Here is a 24,970-nt window from a genome sequence, read left to right as displayed (position 1 = left end):
GATTCAGTCCAGATAGAATCGGTGGGTAATGCAAACAGGATACTACGAACAATACTTCCCACTGAGGGAGGCTCTGAAATATCATGTGGATAGCTGAGCGGCATCTCGGGAGTGTGCTGGGGCTGCTGGGAGATGTAGTGTGTTTAGTACTCTGGAGATTGGAAATATTAATTCCCATCATCCCTTTGTTTACACTATCTCCTGCAAGCTTACAGCCTCTCTCAACCCCAAGTTAACATTAGCAGTGCAACAAAGAGGAATATCTGTGTTATCTGGCCGTATAGCTCTGAGCCAGATGTTGCTCAAATGAGGAAAACAAAGACATACATGGATCCATTTGTCTGCAAGTGGATGTATCAGAATGGAGAGAAGCAGGGAGGTTTTGGCTTACCCATTGAAGTAGGTCTACAATCTTTTTTAAATGATTTTTTTCTGTCTGCTTCTGATTCACAGTGATTTCAATAAGGAAAAAACTCAGAAATGCAATTTTAAGCTTAATTTTCTTTATATATGTTCTCTATCATCAGAAAAATGCCACAAGAACATGTTAAAATCCCATTTTTAATGTGAGTGGGTCTTTCAAACAGATCAAAAGATGATTGCAGTGAGTCTTTAAGCTGTAAGCTCTTTTCGAAGTTTGAATTGAGCACAACAAATAGGAGTTTTCAAGTCATTAGTATTTTAATCTGAACTTTTTTTCTTTTTTTTACAGTGGCATAGTTGAAAAATGAATATTCAATACTGAGAAAAAATGTCACACATCCTCCATAAAAAGCAACTTAATTACAGCAATTAAACCTTTGTACAAAATGAGTTATTTATAGCATCATACTGAACTAACAAAGTAACATGTATGAGCATTGGCAATGTGGTTCAAAGTCTTTGATACAGTGATTATATACAGTGGTGGGATGTCTGATTCACCAATGCCTCAACATGTCAGGACTGTTTGCAGCAAACTCAAAGGCCATAACGGTGATCCTTGAACTGTGTTGTTCTCTTTTTTATTGATGGGATACAGAATTAAAAAAAAAATGGAAAACTACTACTTTAGTATTAACAACGATAACAATCAATATATCATGATGGCATAAATGTCATAATGATTAATACATTTATTTAGTCATATTTTTTGTTTGCTTTTTCGCCTTTTTAAGTTAGAACCCCCATTTGAAGGAATCTTCAAATGTATGAAGATTTTCAAAATAAGACAGATATGATATGTAATTAAAAGTTACAGTTCTTTTTTCATTTCCTGAACTTATATATTTAAATATATTGTTGCCAAAAAAATTAAACTGGGATATGAAAATGAATATTTGAATGTATTAAATACAGAATAAGCTAATATACAAACTGAAATGTGTCAGGGATTCAAAGATTCAACAATATTGATCACCAGTGTTCACATAAGCAACGTTTTTTACAGCAATATCAACACATTAAGCATAGTTTTTCAATAAAATTCAACATAAATAATGAACCCATGGAGAGTTCCAGTCATTCGGTTTGGATCTTACATCAAGTAGTCAACAAAATCAAAGTTCCCCATCCATGACAGGGACTGAAATCCTTGTCACTCTATCTCTCCGTTTAGACTCATATTGAATCCTGAGACAAGAAATGGTTGCTGTGGTTCCCCTCAATGTTAGTCCTCAGACTTTGTGCTTTAATTTTCTAACTTTTCTATCGGTAGAAAACAACATTCGGGGGCAACAGTTAGGAAAAGAAAAGAGAATATACAGTTGGAAAATGGGAATTGGTTTCATCTCAGGACAATCGCAAAGATTGTGCTTCCAAATTTTTCCAAAAATGTATGATAAATGGTGTATTATCAAAGACATCGGTTTCCAAGCTGCTAAAAGATCATTTTTGATGCATTTCACACAAACTGCTTTTAAAACCTGACTACGCGTTGATACGAAGCACATTTGTTGTTTCGGAAAGATGAAAAAAAAAAAAAAAAAAAATCCACCAAAAAGAGTCAGTGAGAAGAAGAAGCGAATTTAGGCACCAAAAATAGAAACAGATGTAGTCCAATGGTATGTGGTTTGTATCAATTACAAAAGGAGAAAGCTATCTTGTCGTTGAATGCTTTAAGAATAAGCAGAAAGCTGGAGAAAAAAACAAAAAAAAACAACAGCGAAATAGAATGTTGTGATGCTGAGGCAGCTTAAAATTGCATGTCTGCTGTCGAAAGTTGGAACGAAGGAAAAAGGGCAGCAAGTCTAAATGAAATACTCTTTCTTTTCCTCTGCGTGCACATGGTTTCCCTCAGCGTTGATGATAGCCGTGTCGGCATCGGGGGCGTCTTCTGCTCCTTTGGCCTCGTGCGTTAGATACGTTCCTGTTAATAAACAGAGCATCTAATCCACCAGGTGAAAGACGTACAGCACTTTTTATTCAGCTTGAAAGAAAACAGACGGCCTCTTTTACCTTTATGTCTCGCCAGATATCGTCCAAGAACTATTATCAGACACAAGGTGATGAAGACCACGACTGCAACGACACCACCAATCAAAGCGTGGTCGGGTCCGTGCTGCCCTAAAGCATTTGGGTCTGCAAGAAAGAGACGGACTACATTTTATTAACCAGCAATTTCAAACACTTAAGCATCAGCAATCACCCTGCTCCAAATGTGTTTTTTTTAAAGTGACCCGACCCTTTAAAGTGTTTAAAAGAAATGACCACAGATTCAGTTAATAGCTGAGCAGTGCCGGGCTGCAAGGGAACAAAAGTTATGCGGTCTTGAGTGATGTTTTCATCGGCCCGCGAAAGCCTCTGCATGCACTATCTTTCATGTTTCTTTGTGCTCGCTGCCACATTCTGCAGCTCAGGGTCAGGTGTTTCGAAATATATTATCTAACACGAGGCATCTACAGGGCAGAAACGAGAGCTGAGGGTTTCTCAGGCTGGAGCATGCCTGTCCTGTAATAAACTGTGAGTGGACGTGTCTTCCTCGGCACCTCTTGTGCTCTCATTATCTCAGCCTGATGAATCGTTCTGGTTTCTGCTCGCTTCTGCAAAGTGACCCTGGGAAATGTTTGTTCAAAGCTCATTATTCCACAGTGTTAACGGAATGTAACCCTAATTTTCAGTCTCCCGATGTGTGGCTTAAAGGAAAAAAAAATGGTGAAGTCGTGTGACATGCATTTTTTTTCATCTCCATGCAGAACATAGTGTTTTTGTTGTTGTTTGTAATGATTCCAATCAGAAGCTCACAAACAGGCACTGACTCCATCGATTTGCTTCGGTGCAAAAGGTTGTATTTACTCTCTTTTTGCTGGATGTTGACGCATCTACAACGCAGAATTAGGCTCCTTAGAATTAAGGGTAATACTTTATAAAACCAATCTCTTATAGCTAGTTAATGAATCAATAATAAAGTATTAGTTCATGTGTTATAAATGACTTGTAAAATTAGTTAATTGTTAGTTAAGGATTCATAAATGTGCCTTCTGCGGACACTTCACAGCAACATGGAAGCCAAAATACAGACATTTAGCAGGGTTGACATCAATAACTTATACTTTTTAATGATCTAAAACTTTATGAATATGAGACAACAGTTGAAGGTCCTTTTCCCAAAAAATAATTCAGACTTAAATAAAAGCAACAAACACATATCAGAAAAATGCAATACTGCTGCAACTTTAGAAAAACTGAATGCACATAGAACAAATCATAAATTAAAGCACAACAAAAAAAACATTTTAGAATCAGTTTAAAAAGCACCAATTTCCACAATTACATTTACATTTGATTCTGGCTTTATTTATCCTGTAATCATTACCAAACACTGTCACAATTGCATGCTCCACTCAGATGGAACGATCCATTTCAATGGGCAAAGTAAAAGAGAAACACACGGTGCAATAATAACGTATGCAGCCCATTACAGAGTCAGGTGTCAGCAGCGGAGCGAGCATCCATGCATGATGATGGTTTGCCTCATGCTGGGTGTTTTTTTCTCTTCCTCATCCAGAGTCTGGTCCAGCATCACACACTACATGTGGCTTGCAATGATCGTCTGCTGGGATATTTACCTGATGTGGGGCCTGGAAAGTCTTTGGCTGTTGCCATGGTTGTAGACAGTGACAGCAGTAAGGGAAGATGACACCGTGATATATATGTATATGTGTCAAAAAGATAACCACAAAATTCAAAATAAACACAAGAGATTATTGTTAGAATTTAAATTGGCTCAGTGGAAATGCTCAGTAGGAGAGAACAAATATACTGCTTTATATACATGTTTTGTTAGTGTTTTTTTAAATAAATATTATATATTAAAGTTTTTGAACATTGATATTATTAAAACATCTTATTAAAACTCTACGGAGCCCCTAAAGGGACATCGAAGTTAAAAAAAAAAAAAGATCTGTGCATAAATTTAACGTAAACACAAAAAATAAAGGAAAAAAATGTGAGTTAATCTTCTAAAAAAATCTTCTTATTTTATTTCTAAAAAACTTTTTTTTAGAAAATGAAATATTCTAAAAAATATTTTTTTTTAGGAAAAGGGAATTTTTTCAGAAATATAAATATTTAAAAATAAAAATATTATTTATATATATAACAAATATAAAAAAATGAATATTTTTTAAGACAAAAAAAAAACATTTTTTTTAAAACTTTGATGTCCCTTTAGGGGACTTTTTAAATATATATTTTATTTCTCTACATTTTTACCCAAATTTCCAAAGGCAATGGGTAAATATAATGAATAGTTGTGTTTTATATTGTTAGTAATGTTTAAACCTAATAGTACATAGTTATAAGCAGTTTTATAGCTTATGTATTAATACTTTTTAAGTTATTTCTTAGTGGATGCCTTTGAATAAAAATTAAGTCAAAGCCAACTGCAATGGTTGGGTTATGATGTCAAAAATAAACATGATGGTTTTGATGCTTTGACATTAGGAGTTTTAGGTAGGCAGATGAAGAGTAATCAGCGAGTAAAAAAAAAAAAAAATAGAATGAGTGACAAAGAAGCATGCAGCAGGACGATGGAAATGATTGACGGAACAAGAGGAAAAAACTTTAGGAGCAGTAAAGCAGTGTCATAGTTACTATTCTGCAGGATAGACAGGATTTTCAGAAGAGAAAAGACACCTGATAGACAACAAGCCCACATAATAATCAGAATTAAAAACAGCAAAAATTGTGCATTAATTTAACATAAATTAGAGGTAGTTGTCAGAAAGGGTTCAGCAAATAACTAAAATGTATTTTTTTTTTATTTTTTTGCACTCTTTAGATATTAAATATACAATAAAAGTGCATTTGAGCCATTAAACTTTCTTTTCAGAAAAAAAATGATCTCAACCCATCTATTTACTCATAAAGTGAGTTAGTTCTAAATTAAGTGAGTCAAACAATTTGGTTGGACTAGAGTAAAAATGTGGAAAAGTGGAACAAATTTTGACAAAAAGAGACATTTATTTACATCCTTTTGAACTTTTTTGTGCAAGCTGGAATTATGACTGTAAAAGCAAAAATCTGATTAAAGTTTTTTGAAGGTACTTCTAGTTCTTTTCAGTGTTAATCCATTGGAGAAATAGAAGGGATATAAAAAAATTGAGTGATAGAAATGTATATTAACTGATAGCAGTGACAGTGATGGATAATTCAAAAATTAAATGAAAACTTAAGTGGATAAATGAATGGGTGAGTTCAACGAAATAGATCTGATAAAAAGTGAGTTTCATACTACATTGATTTAGAGAGAAACTGACCTTTTGTCATAAAAGCACTGAAAAGTTAAAAAAAACAAATGAGATTTTAGGAAAATGCTTGGAAATTTAAAAATGGATGTTCAGATTAGAAAGCTGACAAAAAAACGTAAATGATTTAAAAATACATAAAAAAATAATATTTCTTGAAAAAAAAAAACATCACACCACAGATCTTTCGCCAAACTTGAGACAGTTAAATGGATTTCAAAATAAAATCTGCATGAAAGAATCAATAAATCAGTTTAAGATGGACTGCCCCTGGAGTTCAGTGAATTCCAGTGTGATGCAACAATGAAACTAAATATTCAGCCGTTACTGGTTTTATATCACAGTGGAAATACTTCAGTCACGTATTTGTGGGCCAGGTGAACGGACAGTGTGAGGTCAGCAGATGGTGGGCAGTGATCGCCAACTTTCTGCCGAGTCCATCCCTACAGACCTCCAAACCTGACACAGACGTCAGTGTGTGGAGCGATTGGTTTCCATGGTCCATCCGAGCCATACATCACCAAGTGTGATGCCAAGTGTCGGATGCAGCGGAGTAAAACACGCCGCCGCTGAAGCGGGGGAGTAGGCACGTCCTCTCGAGTGACAAATCATCTGAAAGTCTGATAAACGAGTTGGCGTACGCCAAGAGAATGATATTTCTGTGACAGCGTCGTGCCAAACGTTGGTAAAGGGGAGATTTGGTGTGAATTCCAATGAAAGAACCAACAAAGGATTCTAGGTACTTCCATGGCTTCAACTTTGTGGGAGCTGTTTGGGGACGACCCCTTCCTGTTTCAACATGACTGCACAGCAGTGCACAAGGACATGGATGAGTGATGGTGTGGAAGAACTTGACCTAAGCCTCCCTAGAACACCTCTGGGATGATTTAGAGCGAAGAGTGGCAGCCAGAGCTTCTGATCCAACATCACTAATGTGCTTTTGAAGGGAGAGTCAAATATTTCCATAAATATGCTCCTAAACCCGTGGAAAGCTTTCCCAGTAGAGTTAGTGCGATTACTAAGAGTGGACTTATCTTAATACCACTTAAATAAAATAAGCAGATACTTTCGACAAAGTAGTTGATGAGAAAACTCATTATCTGTCTTATATAAAAAGACAAAAAAAAAAGAATTTAATCAATCAAGTTCACCCTTTTCTTGGTCAATGCATGCTTTTTAAGCTCATCAATCATCAACAGTGTTTAAGAAGGAGACACAGAGGGGCTGCAGTGAACACATCCATGATGCTTAAAGACTGATGGGGAAGGGTCGGTTTAAAGGACGTAAGGAAAGGAAAAAGAGGCGGAGCAGGGAAGGTGAAGACAGAGAAAAGGGCTCTGAGGTGGAGAAGGATGTGCAGTTGAAACTGAAACCATGGATCAAAAACAAACCGCTCTGTGTGGAGCCGACTCAGCACGAGACGCCTTTAATGAACTTTAATGAATCAGTCTTGTAAGTCTAAGGACGTTTTCAGTCCAAGCAGTCTGTAGTGTTTCTGTGACCCCAGAGCGAGCACGGTTTGTTTAGGTTAAAGTACAAATCAAACTGCAAACTGTTTCCACAAGACAGAACAAAACTGTCATTTTCTAGGACATAGTTTCAGCAGAGCAGCAGGAATTCATTGGAAATTTGCCTGAGATGTGGGTGGTGCTGAACTACACTTCCCATCATCCATCTGTTTACACTCCAGGACTGAGTTTAAAGAACCGATTAATCAATTTGAGTCCAGTAAACAAATCCATAAAACTAAAGATCAATCGTTATCCATTTTCTTTTCTACCAAAAAATATATATATATATATTTTTCCCAGTGATGCTGTCGTTCTCTCATGAGACGGAGGGTTCGGATGGAAACAAACATGTTGGCAACATTTTGGATTTTCAAGAAAATCACCAAAGACATGAACATATCAAGAGTCATATGCAAGCTTTAAATTATAGAGGTAACACTACAAACTTCTGAAACCATTTATCGCCGCATCATCCTCATTTGAGAGCAACATGCAGCAAAACTCCACCAGAAAAAGTGTAAAAAAAAAAGTCTTCAAGTTTCCACAAGCTCGGAAAATTACTGAGGCAATCCCTGTATTTTTGTGCAAAGACATTAGACCATACAGTGCTGTTAAAAATGATGAGTTCTACAGTCTAATTAATTTATTAGAGCGCGCTAAGTGTTTCCAACAAGGAGAAATCTAAGCGAGATGTCCATCCCAAAACTTTACAGGACAGTGTTACTTTGACATGCAACAGCCTATTGTGTTAATAATAAAATGTGATTATTTCGCAAATAAATGTCAGTGTGTGATCTGGTTCTGGAACATTTTTTATACATTTGATGAATTGAAAAATATGAATGAATGAATGAATGAAAAATGTGTCTACTAGATTTAAAGATTATCGTAGTATTTTTCTATAAAACGACATGTAAATGTTTGAAACTACATGCAACAATCAAAATTGAATTGAATAAAAATGATCAAAAAAAAATTTCTAATCGAATCGATCTGGGAAATTATTGGTCTTACACGCTCCAGCTAGCTTACAGTCCTTCACATCCCCAAACTAATGTTATTGGTGCAAAATAAAATAAAAAAGAACAAAAATGCAGCTATTCAGTCATACAGTTTTGATCCAGATATCAGCTCAGAAACAAATCAATCTAGCAGGGGATACATCAGAATGGAGCTGAGTAAAGAGCGTATTCTTTATGTAAAAACACAGTCTTTTTCCTGATTCACAACTATTTGATTTTGAACTTAATTTTCTTCAAATATTTCCTCCATCATGTTGAAAATGCTACAAGAACACGTTAAAAACACAATTTGAATCAGAGTGGGTTTTTAAGCTTTAAGAATTTTCTATAACATAAAAGGAGAGCAGATCTCAAACCAAATTGTAACTTGGATCTACGCTAAAATTATGAAAAAATATATATTTTTCACAACTGACTCAAGCTCTAGATCAGAGTATGGGAGACAATAAATACATTGATCTTTGTTTAGGTGCAAAATGTTATCTTGTATTCATGTACCGTTGGGCGATTTGTTGTTTTTCTGATGTTCATATGTGGTTTTCCGAGTCGAACTGTCATTTTTCCGATCATTCCAACACCACATGAATGCGTTAATATCCATTTTTCCCTGAAGGACATCAACTCATTGGTGCAACTGGCACTAAAATTAGAAGAAAAGCCACCGTTTTGAAACAAACATAAATGAATTAATTAAAAGATAAAGCATGTTTTTGTATAGCTTTATGGAACGTATAATAGGGATATTTAGGGTGTTTTTCTCTCTGTCAAATTTTGTCAAACACTGACAAAATAGGAAATGTGTCATTCTCGCATGGTGAAAATGTGCAGTCAGTGACAGGAAAATGTATCAGTAAGAGGTAAGAAGAAGGTCCACACCCAGCCGTGGCTTTTTCTCTGTCAGATTTGAACCGCACAAGCATTTGCTTCCATTCCTCTACCATCTCAAATACAGCATCTCCTTGCTGTGTGAAGTAAAGTTGATTAAAAAGGATCATTTTAGAAAAAAAAGAAAAATGTGTCAGACAGATGACATTTATGGCTTCTCGGGTCTCCTATTATTATCAAATGATACGATGAGAATATCAAAAAGACCTAGCAAGTATTAAGCCAGACTGGATGGATGATGGTCTGAAAAATGAGTGTGGAAATGAGCTTGTCTGACACTTTTTTTCCCCTCCTGCTCGGCTTCGTTTTTAATTTTCCCCGTAACCAGAACCTTTGTGTTTGGTGTGAGAGGGTTGCAGGAGTTTAGTAAGACAAAGATTCTAGGTGCATAACTCTGACAGTAAATTCAACATGTTTAACAAATAGAATAATTCGATTTTTGGCTTGAAATAGGGCATATATGGAGTATATATGCCTTCTATTCACTGATCATGCTAAAGGAGGACATCCAGATAATATAAGCTGAAAGGATGTCATCTTATTTGAATTTTCTAAAGTCTCTACCTTTTACATCACACAAAGAGGCTGCCATGAATCCAGTAACTGCTTGTGCTTTGATAAGTCGCTCCAGAAATACCAAAACTCCAGTGTTTGTGTTTAATTGGTAACTTTTCAAACAAGTCTGCATTAAATTTGAATGTTTGTCTTATATATATATTTTTTCTTATTTTGTTCTTGGCTGTGCATGATAAAAGTAGTCTTTTTTTTCTGCAACGTGCTGCCCATTTCTTTATTTTTTTAGTCTTCTCGTCCACTGTGGCTTTGTTTACTCATCTCTTCTCCAGGCAAAAATCCAAAACTTAATTCTAACACAGTTTCTTTTTCTAGCAAACACGAGTCCAGAAGCTGTGCAGCACTGTGACATGCAGGGATATGTGGTTAGATAAACATTTGTCATCTATTTGTACATGGATGTTAGTGCAGAGTCTGCAAAAGTGACAATCTTTACTTGAGATTTTATACAATATGTTACCAGTTTCAACCTAAATATGTCAAATGTGGTGCCATTGCTGTGGGAAAAAAGCAGATTATTATTCTTTTGATTGTTTTGTCTACGATAAGTGGTGTTTTAAGACTATAGTTTATTGTTTAATTAAAAAAAAAAAATAACGAGAACCGTTTTCTTGGAACAGAATTTTTACAATATATAAATGGTCAAAGTTGAGTAAAATACAGACTATAGGACCTAAAGGCAGAGTTTCAGTGTTTCACATTCAGCTATTTTCATATTCACACACTGAAGTGGCAGAGCTGCAAATGCCCCTCTGGCTTCTGATGCAACTATAGTACCAACAGTTATTTAAAGCAATATTGAGACTGCGTTTTCAATACAAGTGCACCATTTTATGAACTTATAAAACCTTTTATGCTTTTTGTGCAATGCTTAAATACCCGCTCCAATGAAAATTGTGTTTTTAATAAGTTCTTGTGACATTTTTCTCCTGATAGAGGACATATATGAAGAAAAATCAAGATTAAATCACATTTCAAAATATTTCTTTATTTAAATTGTTTGGAATTAGTACAAAAAGTGCAGTTGGAAAAAGCTTGAATGTGGGATGTAGAGGCTACATGGATGATGGGAAGTAGAGGTGGGCTTACTCCACCCAAACAGGCCAGTCAACTGCTCTGAAGCGAATTTCTAATGAACTCCTGCAGAAACTATGTCCTAGAAAATGACTCAGTTTTTTCTATTTTGGCTAAAAACACCACAATCATTATTAAAAGACCATTTGGAACGCTTTTAGATTAGATCAAAAGATGATTGGAGTGAGACTAAACCGTATTTCTTTATCAGACCATAATAATATCCCATTTATAAAGTTTTCTACAAAGAAGATGGTTTGCTTTCCTTGTGAAGCTGTTCCAGTATTTAGTCACTCCTACCAGATCTTCTTGGCAATTTTAGGCGTACACTCTCTGAAAACAGCAGCCACAAGCTAGAAGTCTCGGATCTCTGCTTGGCAGCAAATATCTTCCCATTTTTCCTGATTATGATGGTGACAGCAGCATCACCAACAGAGATCATCTGGCTGGTGTCTTATGCGCCAGACAGATTTTACAAACAAATCTGTCAAATAACTCATAAATGACACTTTTTGAAAGTATTTTGGTCAGAGTCTAAATCATTTTTTAGAATTACGATCAAGGTTTTCACTATCTTTATTTTGCATGTGTGTCAGCTATAGTGATGGATCAGTAATTTCACTATTTTCTAGTGCGGGGGTCTGCAACCTTTTAGGCAAAAGAGCCATTTGGTTCAGTTTATTATGGACCAAAACCCAACGAGAGCCATAAAGTCCCACTTTACCATTTAAAAACACACTTTTCACACTTATCACAGTTTGTATATAATAACCCAACATTGACCTATAATATATAGCTTTTAAATGTTGACAATAATTGAATTACAACATTGTTATATTTTTCTATGTGTAACAAGCTTATGTTACCTTTTACAGCATTACAAACAAGTTCCTCTCGAAAATTAATTCCATTAAATACGGTTCTACTGCCACAAGAACACGTTAAAAGCACAATAAAGACGATTTTCATCTAGACACTGTTGAGCAGCAGAAGATCAGAATATGTGATTTAGGCTTATCTTTATCATAAACCCCCTCAAAACTTGAAAAATGTAAACAAATGAAACCAAAACTGCAACCCAATTATTCAGTCAACTCGAGCAAATTTTTCTTTAAAGCCAAAGAGCCACGGTGAAGGAATGAAAGAGGTGTACGAGACTCCAGTTGCTGACCCCTGCCCCATTGACAGTCTTTATTTTCTGCACAGTAACTCATTTCCTCTGCAACTTAGACCTATGTAAAAAGACAACACATGAACAGTTTTAGGACTTTCCAACATGTCCACATTTGCAGAAAAAGAGATAAAGAATGATTTGTGGTCAACTTTTTAAGATACTTTAAAAAGAAGGTACTGTGTATTTCATATGTTGTATTTGATATTGAAATGCAAAAATATCAGACTTTCTGATTGAGAAGTTGTGTGTGGAAGCTGAATTTTTGACTGAACTTCTGAGTTGTGCAAATGAGCAGCAAAGATTTGGAGTCGCCCCATCAGAGTGAAGCAACAGTTGAATCAGTCCTGCAGATAAAAGCAATAAAGCAAATGCCTCACTGAAGTACCCACCATAAACAAACAGGGTGTATTCAGCCGAGCTGGTCCCCACGTGGTTACTGGCCTCACAGCGGTATGTGCCGTTGTCTGTCTTGTTCAGTGTGGTGATGGTAAGTTCTCTTCCCTCCACAATCATCCGCTCAATGTCGGGCAAGTCTCCTCCGTCTTTGAACCACAACACTGGTTCAGGTCTTGCAAACAAATGCAAGCAAAAATGTAAGCAAATTGATCCTTTCATCTATGTTTTAATGAGTTTTTTTTTATTCCTGAGAGAAAACAAGTAAAGAATCCGTAAATAAGGTGCTACTTACCTTGGGTTGCCTTTGGAAACACACTCCAATTTAAAGTATTGTCCTTCCTGTGGGATAATCAGTGAATGTGTGATCTCCACATGGGGAGCGTCTGCAGAGAAGAAGGAAATGGGAAATCCAATGCTATAGCAGTACAGTATGTTAAAGGCTATCACTGTAACACTAACAAGGTGCATCAGTCATTAGCTTTTTACCCTTCGGGCAGCTGTTAAACGCAGTCCATTTTCCTTTTCTGCCTTGCTACTAATCCCTTACCTGCAAACTAATCCTACACTAATCCAGAACAAATGCGAAGCTAAACCTGCAGGCATAAATGCAATCTCAATCCTTTATTTCTTTTTCTGCTAATCCAGCTTTGTGGGCTGCAACTGCACTCACAGTGGATCTCCAGGACTTCTGTTGTTGTGTAGGGGCTGGACAGAGACACATGCTCCACGCCGCAGGTGTAGGCCACGCCATCGTCTCGTCTGTCCACTAAGAACTTGAGGCTGCTCTTCACGGTAAATGACTTTCCGGTTGCATTCACCTCCCGAGTGCCTGCAAAAAGACAGTGACACCAGTAAATTGGTTATATTGCATATTTTCAGCTTATGCAGTTCTGGCTTTTCTGAATCTGAATAAAAATATTGAAATAAGCTGTCAGGAAGAGGTGGTGTGGAAATCAAAATGTAGAACTCCAGACTTGGTGGCAGCAACTCAAGCATTTAATAATGAATAAACTCGAGCGTGACAAAGACCATGGTGAAATAAATGATGTTGACATAGCAGATGACCTGACAAGGAAGGACTTAAAACCAGACACTTAAATACACTGAATGTAGTTAACTAAATTAAGACAGTTCTGGAAGATCAACCAGGAATCTGGTGAGACTGACAAGGAAAACAGAACATGAAAAAAACAGAAGCAATCTCACAAAAACCCAAGTGCAAATTTTTTCAGTACCCCTCCCCAAAAGGCCCAATCCCAGATGCCCAAATGGAATTCAGCACTTGGGAGGATGGGACCTGAAGGGACAACAAAGCAAGAGGTTTAGGCTTCTGGCACCCAGCAGCAGTGAAGGGTTATAAGGAAAACCCTTCTTTAGGAAGAGAGACACAAAGAGAAGAAGCTCTGAAAACTCTTTCCAAAGTCAGGAAACATGAAGGGGAACAGCCCCTATGATCCTCTTCTGGGATAGGAAACATGGCCAAGGGGGATGAATGCCGATTATCCTCAGGGACAGAGAACATGAAGCGTGGCCCCAGCGGCCCTCCTCAGGAACAGACACATAACGAGGAGGAGCCCCGGTGACGTTCTTCGGGAACAAGACAGAGAACCTGAAGGTCCCGGCGACCCTGCTCAAAAACCTACACGTGAAGGGGTGCGGCATTGGCAGCCCTCCTTAGGAACAGAAAACTGAACTGGTGACGGCCCTGAAACCCTTTTCAGGAACAGACACGTGAAGAGGAGCAGCCCCAGTCACCGTTCTTAGGAAAAGATACACAAAGTGAGGCAGCCCTGGCAATCCACCACAGGAACAGACAAGTGAAGAGGAGCGGCCCTGGTAACCCTCCATAGGAACAGACAATTGAATAGGTGCAGGTCCCGAAACCATTTTCAGGGAGAGAAACATTAAAAGGAACAGTCCTGGTGACCCTCTACAGGAAAAGGTAAATAAAGAGGAACAGCCCCGGCAACCCTCCTCAAGAACAGACATGTGAAGAGGAGCAGCCCTAGAGATTCTCTTCAGGAAAAGACACATGAAGATGAGCGGTCCTGGTAATCCTCCTCACGAAAAGGTCAATAAAGTGGTGGCCCCAACAACCCTCCTCAAAAACAGACACGTGAAGAGGAGCGTCAACGGTAACCCTCCATAGGAACAGACAATTGAATAGGTGCAGGTCCCGAAACCATTTTCAGGGAGAGAAACATTAAAAGGAACAGCCCCGGCAACCCTCCTCAAGAACAGACATGTGAAGAGGAGCAGCCCCAGCAACTCTCTTCAGGAACAGACATATGAAGAGGAGTGTCCCCAGTAACCCTCCATAGGAACAGACAATTGAATAGGTGCAGGTCTGGAAACCCTTTTCAGGAACAGACACATGAAGAGGAGTGGCCCCAGCAACTCTCTTCAGGAACAGACACATGAAGAGGAGCGGCCCCAGCAACCCTCTTCACTTCCCGGCACAACAATATTCATGAATTTCTCCTTCATGATACATTTTCTAACAGTTGGAACTTCTGTGAATTAAAAGGGATGCCGTTCATTTGTCACTATATAATCCGAGTCCCAGATTGGTCAAAGTTTCACCTGGTTTAACTTTCAAAACGTGTTCAATGAATACACATTTTTAAGCCGGATAACGAGTTGAAGAAACTTGTGTAGCGATGTGTGAACAAGAAAGTTTTGAATCCGGAAGCCCGAAACAAGCGTTTTCAAAGACTTTTAATTGGAGTGGCACCTTGAACAGGCATTGCCAAGGGCGAAGTGAACATAGCTTTACACATCCAACTCACATGAACCAGGTGGGCAGTTTTACTTTTCTTATTCCTAATCTTTTTCATGCCTCCCTTAACAGCTCCCAGTCCCTATTTACACTTATTTTCTTTCCCTTCAAATTGTCCACGTCAATATCTTCATTAATGATTCATCCTAATATAATTTGAAGCTTTCCTTTAAAAATTACCCCCTGAGGCAGCACCTTATCCAGCACTTACACTTACCTCCATAAACAGCCTCATCCAATAGCAAAGGCTATTGGATGTGGTCGGCATTAGCCAACAATTGCTTCAGAAGGACTTCTTTGTAGGAGCTATCGCTCTCGCCTCAGCCGTTTTAAATCCTGCTCACAGTGCATCCTCTTACTCCTCTCCCTCCTGGACTGTCTGCCATCCTGTGCTACGCCAAATAATCAATATGTACCTATGTACTCACTTCACTCCTGCCGAAAACACAAATGCACAACAACACACACAGATCCCCAGCTCCATCAGACACTAAAATCTCCCAGCTATGAAACCCAGATCACAGATGTCGTCATTATTTGGGTTGATCTGCTCCATTTGTTTCACTCCACTTGTTCTCTTTGATTTTGTCATGTGGAATAGGAATGCTGTCGTATTGTACATGCCATTACCACTGTGACAGCAACAATTTCAGTCCTCACCATTTTACTACATGTAATTTAGGAGTGTCAGCCCCTCTTTTCTAAAAAAAAAATATTTCTCTAGAAAATAGAAGCCTTTCATTGTGTCAGTAAGACCATTTTTGTTGTATCTCACTCAAGTTGAAATTTCAAATTGAAAAAAAAAGATTACTTTTTTTTTTTTTTTTTTTTAAAGCTGATATTAATGATTTATAATCTAATTATTGCTTTCCCTTTTGGCCGATGCATATCTAACCGTTGACATAGGAGATGATCTAAAAGAGACACCCAAGAAGTAGGCAAGAAACTGCAAATGTTTCACAAAATTCCACATATCACTTACATAATTGAAGCAAACAGCAAAGTCCCAAGTCTTGCGTTCAGGAGCAAAAAGCCTTGATTTTTGCCCTTAAGTGCAGACAGGGAATAGGAGGGTCTCTGTGGCATTAAACCCAAATCTCCCCTGCTTTTCCTGTCATTTGTCAAGTTGCCTGCAGCACTGGAGCTGCTACAGAGAAGCTGTCAGTCTGTTTCAAGGCAGCTGCTGGCATCGCCAGAGAGCACGCATCACTAGCTCTTGGAAGAATGGCAATGTACCCAGGTACATCTGTTTTGAACAAGAGCCCCAAGAGGGCAGCAGATCTTCGCTCTGGCTTCTGATCAGCACTATTGCAACTATTTTGACAGAGTTGTGGGTCAGTTACAGGACCTCACTGCTCTGAGGGCCTTATACATACGGGATATTGCATAGACTCACATATACGAGGAATGTGTCAGGTTGATAAGCTAAGAAAATGAAAACCAAAAGAATTTGAGTGTTTTTGTTTCTGTGGTTTATTTAGATATTATAGATATATAGACTTTTAAAATCAGAAATGTCTCATAATCTACTCTCAGGTTATATTCAGACTGAAAAAGTCCATTCGTCTGGACCAAGTCCGCTTAATTTGGTCTGGATCGACTCCTGAACCTTTTGTTTGCTCTGTAGTCAGACTGCTGTCAAGCAAACTTTTCAAACCAAAGCTTGTAAACCAAACCACACGACAAAAGATCTCTCCAGTCGTTGGCCAGGAATTATGAGGGCATGGCAAAGTAACAAGAGAACGATTAATGGAAGTCCTACAATTTTCAATTCTTGTCTGGATAATTTACTTATTCAAAATGTATATTTTAGCAACCAATTTTGAACGACGGTATCAACAATATTTTTCACTTGATCCTTTGGTACAATAGAGCCATGCTGCAAGGCGGTTACGACTATGAAGATACACTGATAAGTGTTTATGACATTTAGATTGTCGGGAAAACAGTGTGAGATTAGAACATTATACCATATTGTATGGTCCAATATTAATATAATGAATGTACTTTATTTTGAAACAAATGTATAATGACATTGGTCAATTTGATTAACAGCTTGCCTCAGACAGATCAATCTGGTTGGATCGTAGGAAAATAAACCGATCCATTGTTTAAGTCAGTTGATCGTTATATCCCTACGGCCCTAACAAATTCATCTTTTTTTGTTCACTAATAAATGTTCCAGTTTGTTTGTTTTATGTTTTCCCTGAGTCATAGTTCCTAACACACACACATATATATAAATCATAATGTATGTATGGTGTAATGGTTGTGGGGTTTGATTTTGCTTGAGACATCCAATTGGGAAATTGGACTTTATTCATAAACTAAATTTAACTGAACTGTTTTCATTTTGTTTGATGTACTTGCCCTTTTGTATGATAAAACAATCTCTCTTAAAATATCTGTAAAGAAAGCATTTGAATAAATCCTGAATCTATAAGGATGAGTAAAACGAACGGAATTCAGCATGTTTGAGCTGAATCTTGGTCCTAATGACCACATCCGTTATTGTAATCGTTTGCCAGACCTCCAAGCTTCTTTGTTTTTTGTAATTTCTCTTTCTTTCCCCTTTTGGTTTGTTACACTCATTTGTATTGGTGCTTTCCTCACTCTTTTTCTTTGCATGTAACTTCTGTGATTTATTCTGCATCAGTTTTCCTTCGATCACAGTTTCTGACATCATCCAGTAGTTTTAACCCCTTCATTATGTCACTGCTTTGTAAGAATCTTAAATTCAGGACTCCACTTAATTTAGCATCACCTCGAATGGAAATAATAAAATAAAATCAATAATATTTATTTATATAATTGGAAATGAAGTCAGACATGAAGGGGTTAAACGGGTCGGTCAACAGCTACAAAAAAGAAGAAAGAAATAGCTCTGCTGATTAACACACTTCCATATAAAGAAAACGTGTGAGGGAAAGGGTAACAAAAAAATTCCCTCAGAAAGGTTTCTGCTCTAATTTCAATGAGGTTGGTCCTCAGAGAATATCCTAATTTTCCACACAGTACACAGACTTTCACTTGGCCAAAACAGATTTTTGCATGTGCTTTTGATGGCATAGATGTTATTTTCTGAGAGAAGAATGCACTTTTGGAGGTGTTTGTTTCTTTTTTTAAAGAAAGTCAGGAACAGTCAAAAAAAAAAAAGTAATAAAAAAAAGATGTATTTGTGAATTCCAAACTCTCAGTAATTAAAGAGGGGAATTGGGGGCGGGGTTGCTCCACACATTCAGTCCCGAACACAGGTCAGAGGGATATTTCTTATGAACTATTGCCAATCTGCAGAAACTATGTCCAAGAAAACTACAGTTTTTTTTATTATTATTTTAGTGAAAAAAAATTATAATCATGAATAAAATACCACAAGGAATGCTTTTAAAATAGCTAAAAAAATGATCACAATGTGTCTTTAATGCAGAATAGAACATGATTTTTTTTCTCTTAATTGTTTTTTTTTATTTTACAAAATATTTCTGCAAACATGCAATCCATGTAATAACAAAATATAGAGACATATAACATAAAGACAACATTTTGACATTATAATATATCAACCCAGCTGTCATTCAGCAGCACAAGTAATTTGTACGACTGTGCTCTGCAAACAAATGCTCTGACACCTTCTGACAGCTGCATTTTGAGGTCTGTAAAGCAGCGTGCTTCTAATATAAATTGTCGGAAAAAAAAAAAAAAAAAAAAAAAACAAGTCATCAGAGCATGAAATAAATATGACGTGCTTTTGCTATTATACCTGCTGTCGTCTTGGAGCTCTGTAGACCGCTCCCCCAGTGGGGATAAATTTGACTGACAGCAGACACTGGCAGCAATGATCTTCCACAGAGGAACCAATGGCAAAACATGCTCCAGCACATACTTGCCAAAGAAAGCTTTAAAACTGCACCTACAAAAGACTTAGATCCGCAGTGCTGAGTGACATTCCCCATCTTTGACACTTTGACATGGAAATGAAGTTTTTAAGCGAAGCCTTCCAGTCTCTGCAGTGTTCTTTATCTCCCTTTGAACTGGAGATGCATCACACGGCTCTGTTTGCTCAAGTGGGATAATAAAACCCACTTCAGGCAAGTAAAACTTATAAAAACACATCTGTGTACAAGACACCAGTCTGGGGTAGACTTAGGGTGCCTGATCTTTTTTAGAGATATGGCATTCACACATTCCGAATGTGCATGATATTTCCCCTATCAGATAGAACTGTAGGCAGGCGTGTATTTGTGCTCGGAATATGTTTTTTTTTTTTTTTTTTTAGCTTTATCTACGGATTAATCTTGGCATATTAAAAAAAAAAAAAAAGCACAAAAGAGATCAAATCAGTGACTCTTGAGATGGACAGCAAGTCGGGTTGTGATGCTGCGTGCCTGCTCTCCACTGGCCTTTCAGGAAGCTACGTGCATGTCATTTCAACAAGAAAACTTCATAACCTGGCCCTTCTTCTATCAATCATTGTGCCATGTTGGGCAGACACAGACAGAACCACCAAGAAAAAGCTCTCTGGTGCAAATCTTCGATAAAGAGCAACTGTCACAGCGAGCCTCCACAGCAGACTTCATTACATTGAAGCCATTCGTATAGCGGGCCCTTGTCATCAAGCTGAAGGATAAAGAAAAAAAAACTGCAATTTGCTAGTTTTTTTTTTTTTTTTTCTTTTTAAGAAGCAAAAACAAGCATATAGACTTTGCTTTAATGAATATAGATTCCAGAAACCTTAGCAAATGATCGTGTACATCTGCTCACAAATGCAAAACTTTCGTCTTATTTGGGGAAAAATTAGTCTTATTTGACTGACACAAAACAACAAAGACCACACTATTGCAAAGATTTAAAACTATTTTTTTTAGATATTTAAGATATAGTTTCAAGTTTTTAGCTCTTTTCACTTCTCCTTGCTCTACACTTTCCCAAACTTTCTTAAAAGTCGTAATTTTTTTGATTTAGAAATAAGGAAAATCATTATCAAAATGATTGAATGCTCCATACTCGTGACAATAGAAACACTTAATTTAAGACTCAAAAAAGCTCAAATTGCACCAGAATTTTTGGTTCAATTATTAGAATGTTCAATAAATGGTGTCAAGTTAGACTTACTTTCTTAGTCATTATTTTTTAAAGTCAAAATTTAGATTTCTGTCCTGAGAATAAGTACTACTTTTAGATTTCATGAGGATTTATTAAAGATTCGCTAACTTGAACTGAGATCTTATTCTCATTTTGACCACATTTCTTTCCAAAATGAGTCATTTCCTCTTATTACACTAGTTTTTGTCACTTTACTCAAAATAAACTACAATTAGGTACATAAAAAAATATGCAAAGCATTTGCTTAGAAATAGCAAAAAGTACTTATTGAGATTTATTAAAATCAACTTTTTTTAGTTTTTTTGTCCCTTTTTTAAAATTTTGTTTCTAGGTTTTGATATCTGATGATGAGATTTCTGGTTAAATGAATTGGTGAATGGACACATAATTTTAAATTGGTGTTTTTTTCATAATTCTAGGCAACCTCTTTTGCAAGAAATTCCACCAAAGGATATTTTTATTTAGATATATCACGAGTTATTTAGATTTTTTTTGGTATTGTTTTTGTAGCTGTAAGTTCAAGGTCTCTTACAAGCCTAAAAATTCATCAGTCTAAAACCATTTGAATAATAAAAGTTGCTAGTTTAAAAAAAAAAATAAAAAAGATCCCTTTGTAATGCAATGTCAATATGGTTTTGCAACAACATGCCCATTAGAAACAAGTCAAGATGTCTTAATGTGTGTAAAAAATTCTTCAATAAGCAAAAATAATCTGCCAATGTGGAAGGAAATCTTGTCTTCCAAAGAACTTTTATTGTAAAGAAAAAATTCTAGCCAATAAAACCTTTATAATTTCCTAATCTGAGATTAATTTCTTATTGAAAACCCCTTTTAGTCATGCAGTTTCGTTACAGGACAAAAAAATACAACTTTTTTTTTAAAGGTTCTTTCAACTTTCTTAAGCTTCCGTTCTTGCATTGTGTCACCAGGATTTTTGCACATAAATATAGATAAAAAACAAAAAGACAAACTCTTTCAGGTTCAAACTTTGGCTAAAGTGATGACTCCAGCTTTGCAGAAAAGCAGAGATGCTCAGAGCGGTGGAACATTGCATGAATATGAGCAAAGGAATGCAACAGCTGAGTGACTTGACAGTAAGAATGTCTCTCAGAGGGTACAAGGAGCAACAGAGGCTACAATGCTCTGTTAAACTCGTGCTGCGTGTTTACCTTGGACCTCCTTGTCATTTCGGAACCACCGGATGTTGGCAGCTGGTTTGCTGCCTGTCGTGCTGCATGTCAGTGTGATTTCTTCTCCCTCCATGGCTGGTGTGGTGAATCCGGTGATTTCCGGTCGCCGTGGCACCCCTGCAGTTCAGGAGAAGTAGTCAATAAATGGATGGATGGATTTGTTACCATTGTTGTAAAAAATAACTGCAAAAACAACAGATAATAATAGAAAATAAATAGTAGTAAATTGCAATTTTTATATTTAATTTGATTTCATTTAGTAACAATACATAAATAAAAATGAAACGGTTAATAAATGAAAAGGAGCAGAAAGCAGAAACAATAAGAAGAACTGTATATTTATAACAAGTATAAATTAAATACTAATTGACATTATTGTAATAAGATAACTTGTAATAATAATTTGTGTTTACGCTAATAACTATTAATACTTATTTACAATAATATTAGCTGATAATAATTGTATATTAAATAATAGGTGTTTTTGTATCCAAAAAATTGTTTATGGAAAGTAATCCATGACTAATTCCTGAAAAAAAATCAATATTGTTGAAAAAAATGTTTTCTTTTTATGTTTGGCTACAAATAAGTTTCAAAATAAGGACTCAACAATAATATTGATTTTTCTTCTTTTTCTTTTAAAGTTTCTTTTTTTTTACTTTTGTATCTTTCTTTTTTGGGATACAAATGGAGGTTTGAGTTTTTCATCTTAACTTGCTTTAGCAGATGTAAATGTTCAACTTACTCGCTGCATCAAAGACTAAACATTTTCAAAATAAAAGCGTGAATCCCATATGAATGTGAAGAGCTGCCAGTTGTTGGTACAGTACGTGTGACGATGCCAACATAGTCGTACAAACCCAGAACAGTGAGGAAGGCCTTGGTCGTCTTGACAGGCATGGTGAAGAGCGAGCAGGTGTACAGTCCTTCATCTGACAGGCTGACGTCGCCAATTCTGATGGTGAGCTCCTGTGACGTGGCTCGCAGCAGCTCGATTCTGTGATCCCTCAGAGCTGTCAGGACGAAAGACACAAAGAACCTCAGAGAGATCCGGAAAAAAATAACAAATCTCACTAATGAGAAAACTCACAACAAACTCAAGGATGGCAGCTAACGTGAAGACGCTCTGTGCAAAGTTGCTGACCTTTACCACAACAAGAGTCTGCTTCCACTGACGACAAACACAAGAATTTCTGCAAACACAACTGAGGCCAGTGTTTGAAATATTCTAGGAGTATTTGCATTCAAAGCTGACAGTTATTTTGCAGTCAGGATGAGTCGAGAGAACGCATTGAAGCGCGGCATAGAAAGAAAAAAAAAGCACAGTTCTAGATTATAGCATTTATTTTGGTAATCTTTTTACTTCCAAGGTATTTATTTACACTTTTAAGTATTTGAGGAAACGTTCAGCTTGCGACATATTTCACTCACTGTTACACTTCACTGGATACAGTTTTGAACAGAAAAGACTCATTTATTTTATAAGCTATAGTGCGGACGTGGATTTATTATTTCCATTAACTGACGCAACTCCGTTTATTGTGTTTGCAAATTTAATCACAGCAGGACAATCGCTTGACTTTCTTAGTCGTTTTTTTTCAGTCTCTGTCTCTGAAATGTGTAATTATAACCAAATCAAATTTTCTTTTAAGAAATTATTAATAAAAAAATTAAAGAAATGCACATAGGGAATAAAAAATGCTGTGTATAAAAGTGAAGCGCTCCTGACTGAGCATTTTTCTGTAGCAGATGACATACACATTCACATGTAAATGTCGTTTTTGGTGTTGTTTTTTACTTGTTCTTGTCGCATTTTTCTCCTGATGGAGGACATGTATTGAGAGAGAGCTTAAAATTGCATTTCTCTGTAGTTTTTTCTTAATTGTTGTGAATCAGGAGCAGATTAAAAAATTACCATTTGAAAAATATTATATTTGTTTAGTAAAATCCTAGCATTACTGGTGCAACTAGTAATGCTAGTTGCATCAAACATTATTTCTTTCCATCTAAATCTTTGTGTTTTAAGCAGTTTTGTTGATTCTAAACTCCCGTTCTGAATACAAGTGTAAATGATGGTGATAAACATAATTTTAGTTCAATATGTCCAGTAAAAAGACATGGCGACTGTACAAATAAATGTTAAAAAGAAAGAACCATGGTTCAATCTGTGAATTGTTGAGCTCGATTCGTGAATTGAATCGACTTGCCACTAAAGTAACGATCCACAGCCCTAATAATCATAATTAAAAGACCACTGAGAACGCTTTTACATTAGATCAAAAGATGATCAGAGTAGGACTTTCATAACATATTACTATTGTTCGATGTTCACATTGGACATCTTGCGCGTTCAAGAACGTATTATAAAATGTGTCATGAAGGTGCATTCAGTTCATGGTGTTCACACCGAACCAGCACCAGAGAAGAAGTGTACCACACGGAGGGACTTTGCTTTCCTACCGTCTACAAAAGCACCTACCATTGGGAAAGACTTTGTATAGAATTGATGACTCCCTCACTTTAAACTACACATTGAAAAGCTTACAAAGAAATTATATTATTGCTTTTCTTTTGAAGTAAAACAGTGTTTTATCTTGATGAAATTCAGTATATATAAATGTTCCATTGTCATGCCTACAAATGTTGGACACAATGTGCTCTGCTTTAAAGTTCATAACTAACTGTAAATCTACGACACACCACTGTGACAGCGATGGGTATTCTGAGGCAGTCTGATTGGCATGCTTTTACTCACAAGGAATTTTTGGTTTGCTACCAAAACCAATTGGTTTGTATGTAGAAACTATGTACGGACGTAAAAACTTGCACAAAGACGGGTGAACGCAAGAGTTTTGAATGCAGAAATGTACATAGACTTTTCATTGAAAGTGGCCTCTTGAACATGAGTTGCCTCCACCAGAGTTAGCATAGCTTCAGTCTAACGTAATGTTGTACAGCATGTTTAATATAGACTCATCAGAGTTATGGGTTTTAATCATCCATGATTATAGTCTGGACTATCTTTCTTCTTATAAGCTTTTTGGTTTGAAGTCCCACTCCAATAATATATATTTTTTTCATTGTGAAATTGTTCTAAGTGGTCTTTTATTGATTATAATTATGCAATTTTTAACCAAAATCAAAAAGAAAACTATTTTCTGTAGAGCAGCAGGAGCAAATGAGAAACTTGTCTCAATCAATCAATCGATCGATTAATCAATCTTTATTTATATAGCACTTTTCATTAAAAAAAATAACACAAAGTGCTTTACACTAAAACAAAACAAACTAAATAAATAATATAAAAACAAGGACAAAAGTTAAAATAGAGCCCCCTTCCCCAGACCTGCACAGTTCTGGGGGAAGGGACAGAAGTCAGCCTCTAGCAATCCTTTGTTTACACTCATTAGCGAAACCAAAAAACAGCAAACAATACTGGAGCTATCCAGTCAGATTGTTTTGATCCAGATGGCAGCTCAGACGAGGGAAACTAAGACATTAATGGATCTATTTGTCTGCAAGTGGATGCTTCAGCAT

General features: G+C 36.6%; 1 protein-coding gene across 5 annotated transcripts in view; it reads right to left on the bottom strand.

Annotated features, from left to right (window-relative positions):
• Nucleotides 1–659: 659 nt before the first annotated feature.
• Nucleotides 660–24,970, bottom strand: part of cadm2b (cell adhesion molecule 2b) — a 231,383-nt gene continuing 207,072 nt past the window's right edge. For 2 of the 5 annotated variants that reach the window (XM_024277529.2, XM_024277526.2), the window contains 8 exons: nucleotides 22,294–22,446; nucleotides 21,413–21,550; nucleotides 13,032–13,190; nucleotides 12,654–12,744; nucleotides 12,355–12,533; nucleotides 4,047–4,073; nucleotides 2,437–2,577; nucleotides 660–2,347 (listed from right to left, as the gene is read on the bottom strand). In XM_024277529.2, coding sequence (XP_024133297.1) covers nucleotides 2,229–2,347; nucleotides 2,437–2,577; nucleotides 4,047–4,073; nucleotides 12,355–12,533; nucleotides 12,654–12,744; nucleotides 13,032–13,190; nucleotides 21,413–21,550; nucleotides 22,294–22,446 — 1,007 coding nt within the window. In that variant the 3' untranslated portion in view covers nucleotides 660–2,228. Of the gene's footprint in view, nucleotides 2,348–2,436; nucleotides 2,578–4,046; nucleotides 4,074–11,454; nucleotides 12,024–12,354; nucleotides 12,534–12,653; nucleotides 12,745–13,031; nucleotides 13,191–21,412; nucleotides 21,551–22,293; nucleotides 22,447–24,970 lie in introns of those variants that run through there. The other 3 variants (XM_024277528.2, XM_024277530.2, XM_024277531.2) reach the window with 3 other exon arrangements.

Source organism: Oryzias melastigma, linkage group LG13 (genome assembly GCF_002922805.2).
Source record: "Oryzias melastigma strain HK-1 linkage group LG13, ASM292280v2, whole genome shotgun sequence".
In the NCBI taxonomy this organism is placed as follows: domain Eukaryota; kingdom Metazoa; phylum Chordata; class Actinopteri; order Beloniformes; family Adrianichthyidae; genus Oryzias; species Oryzias melastigma.
Note: the sequence above shows the minus strand (reverse complement) of the source record. Positions and strands in the feature narration are given on the sequence as shown.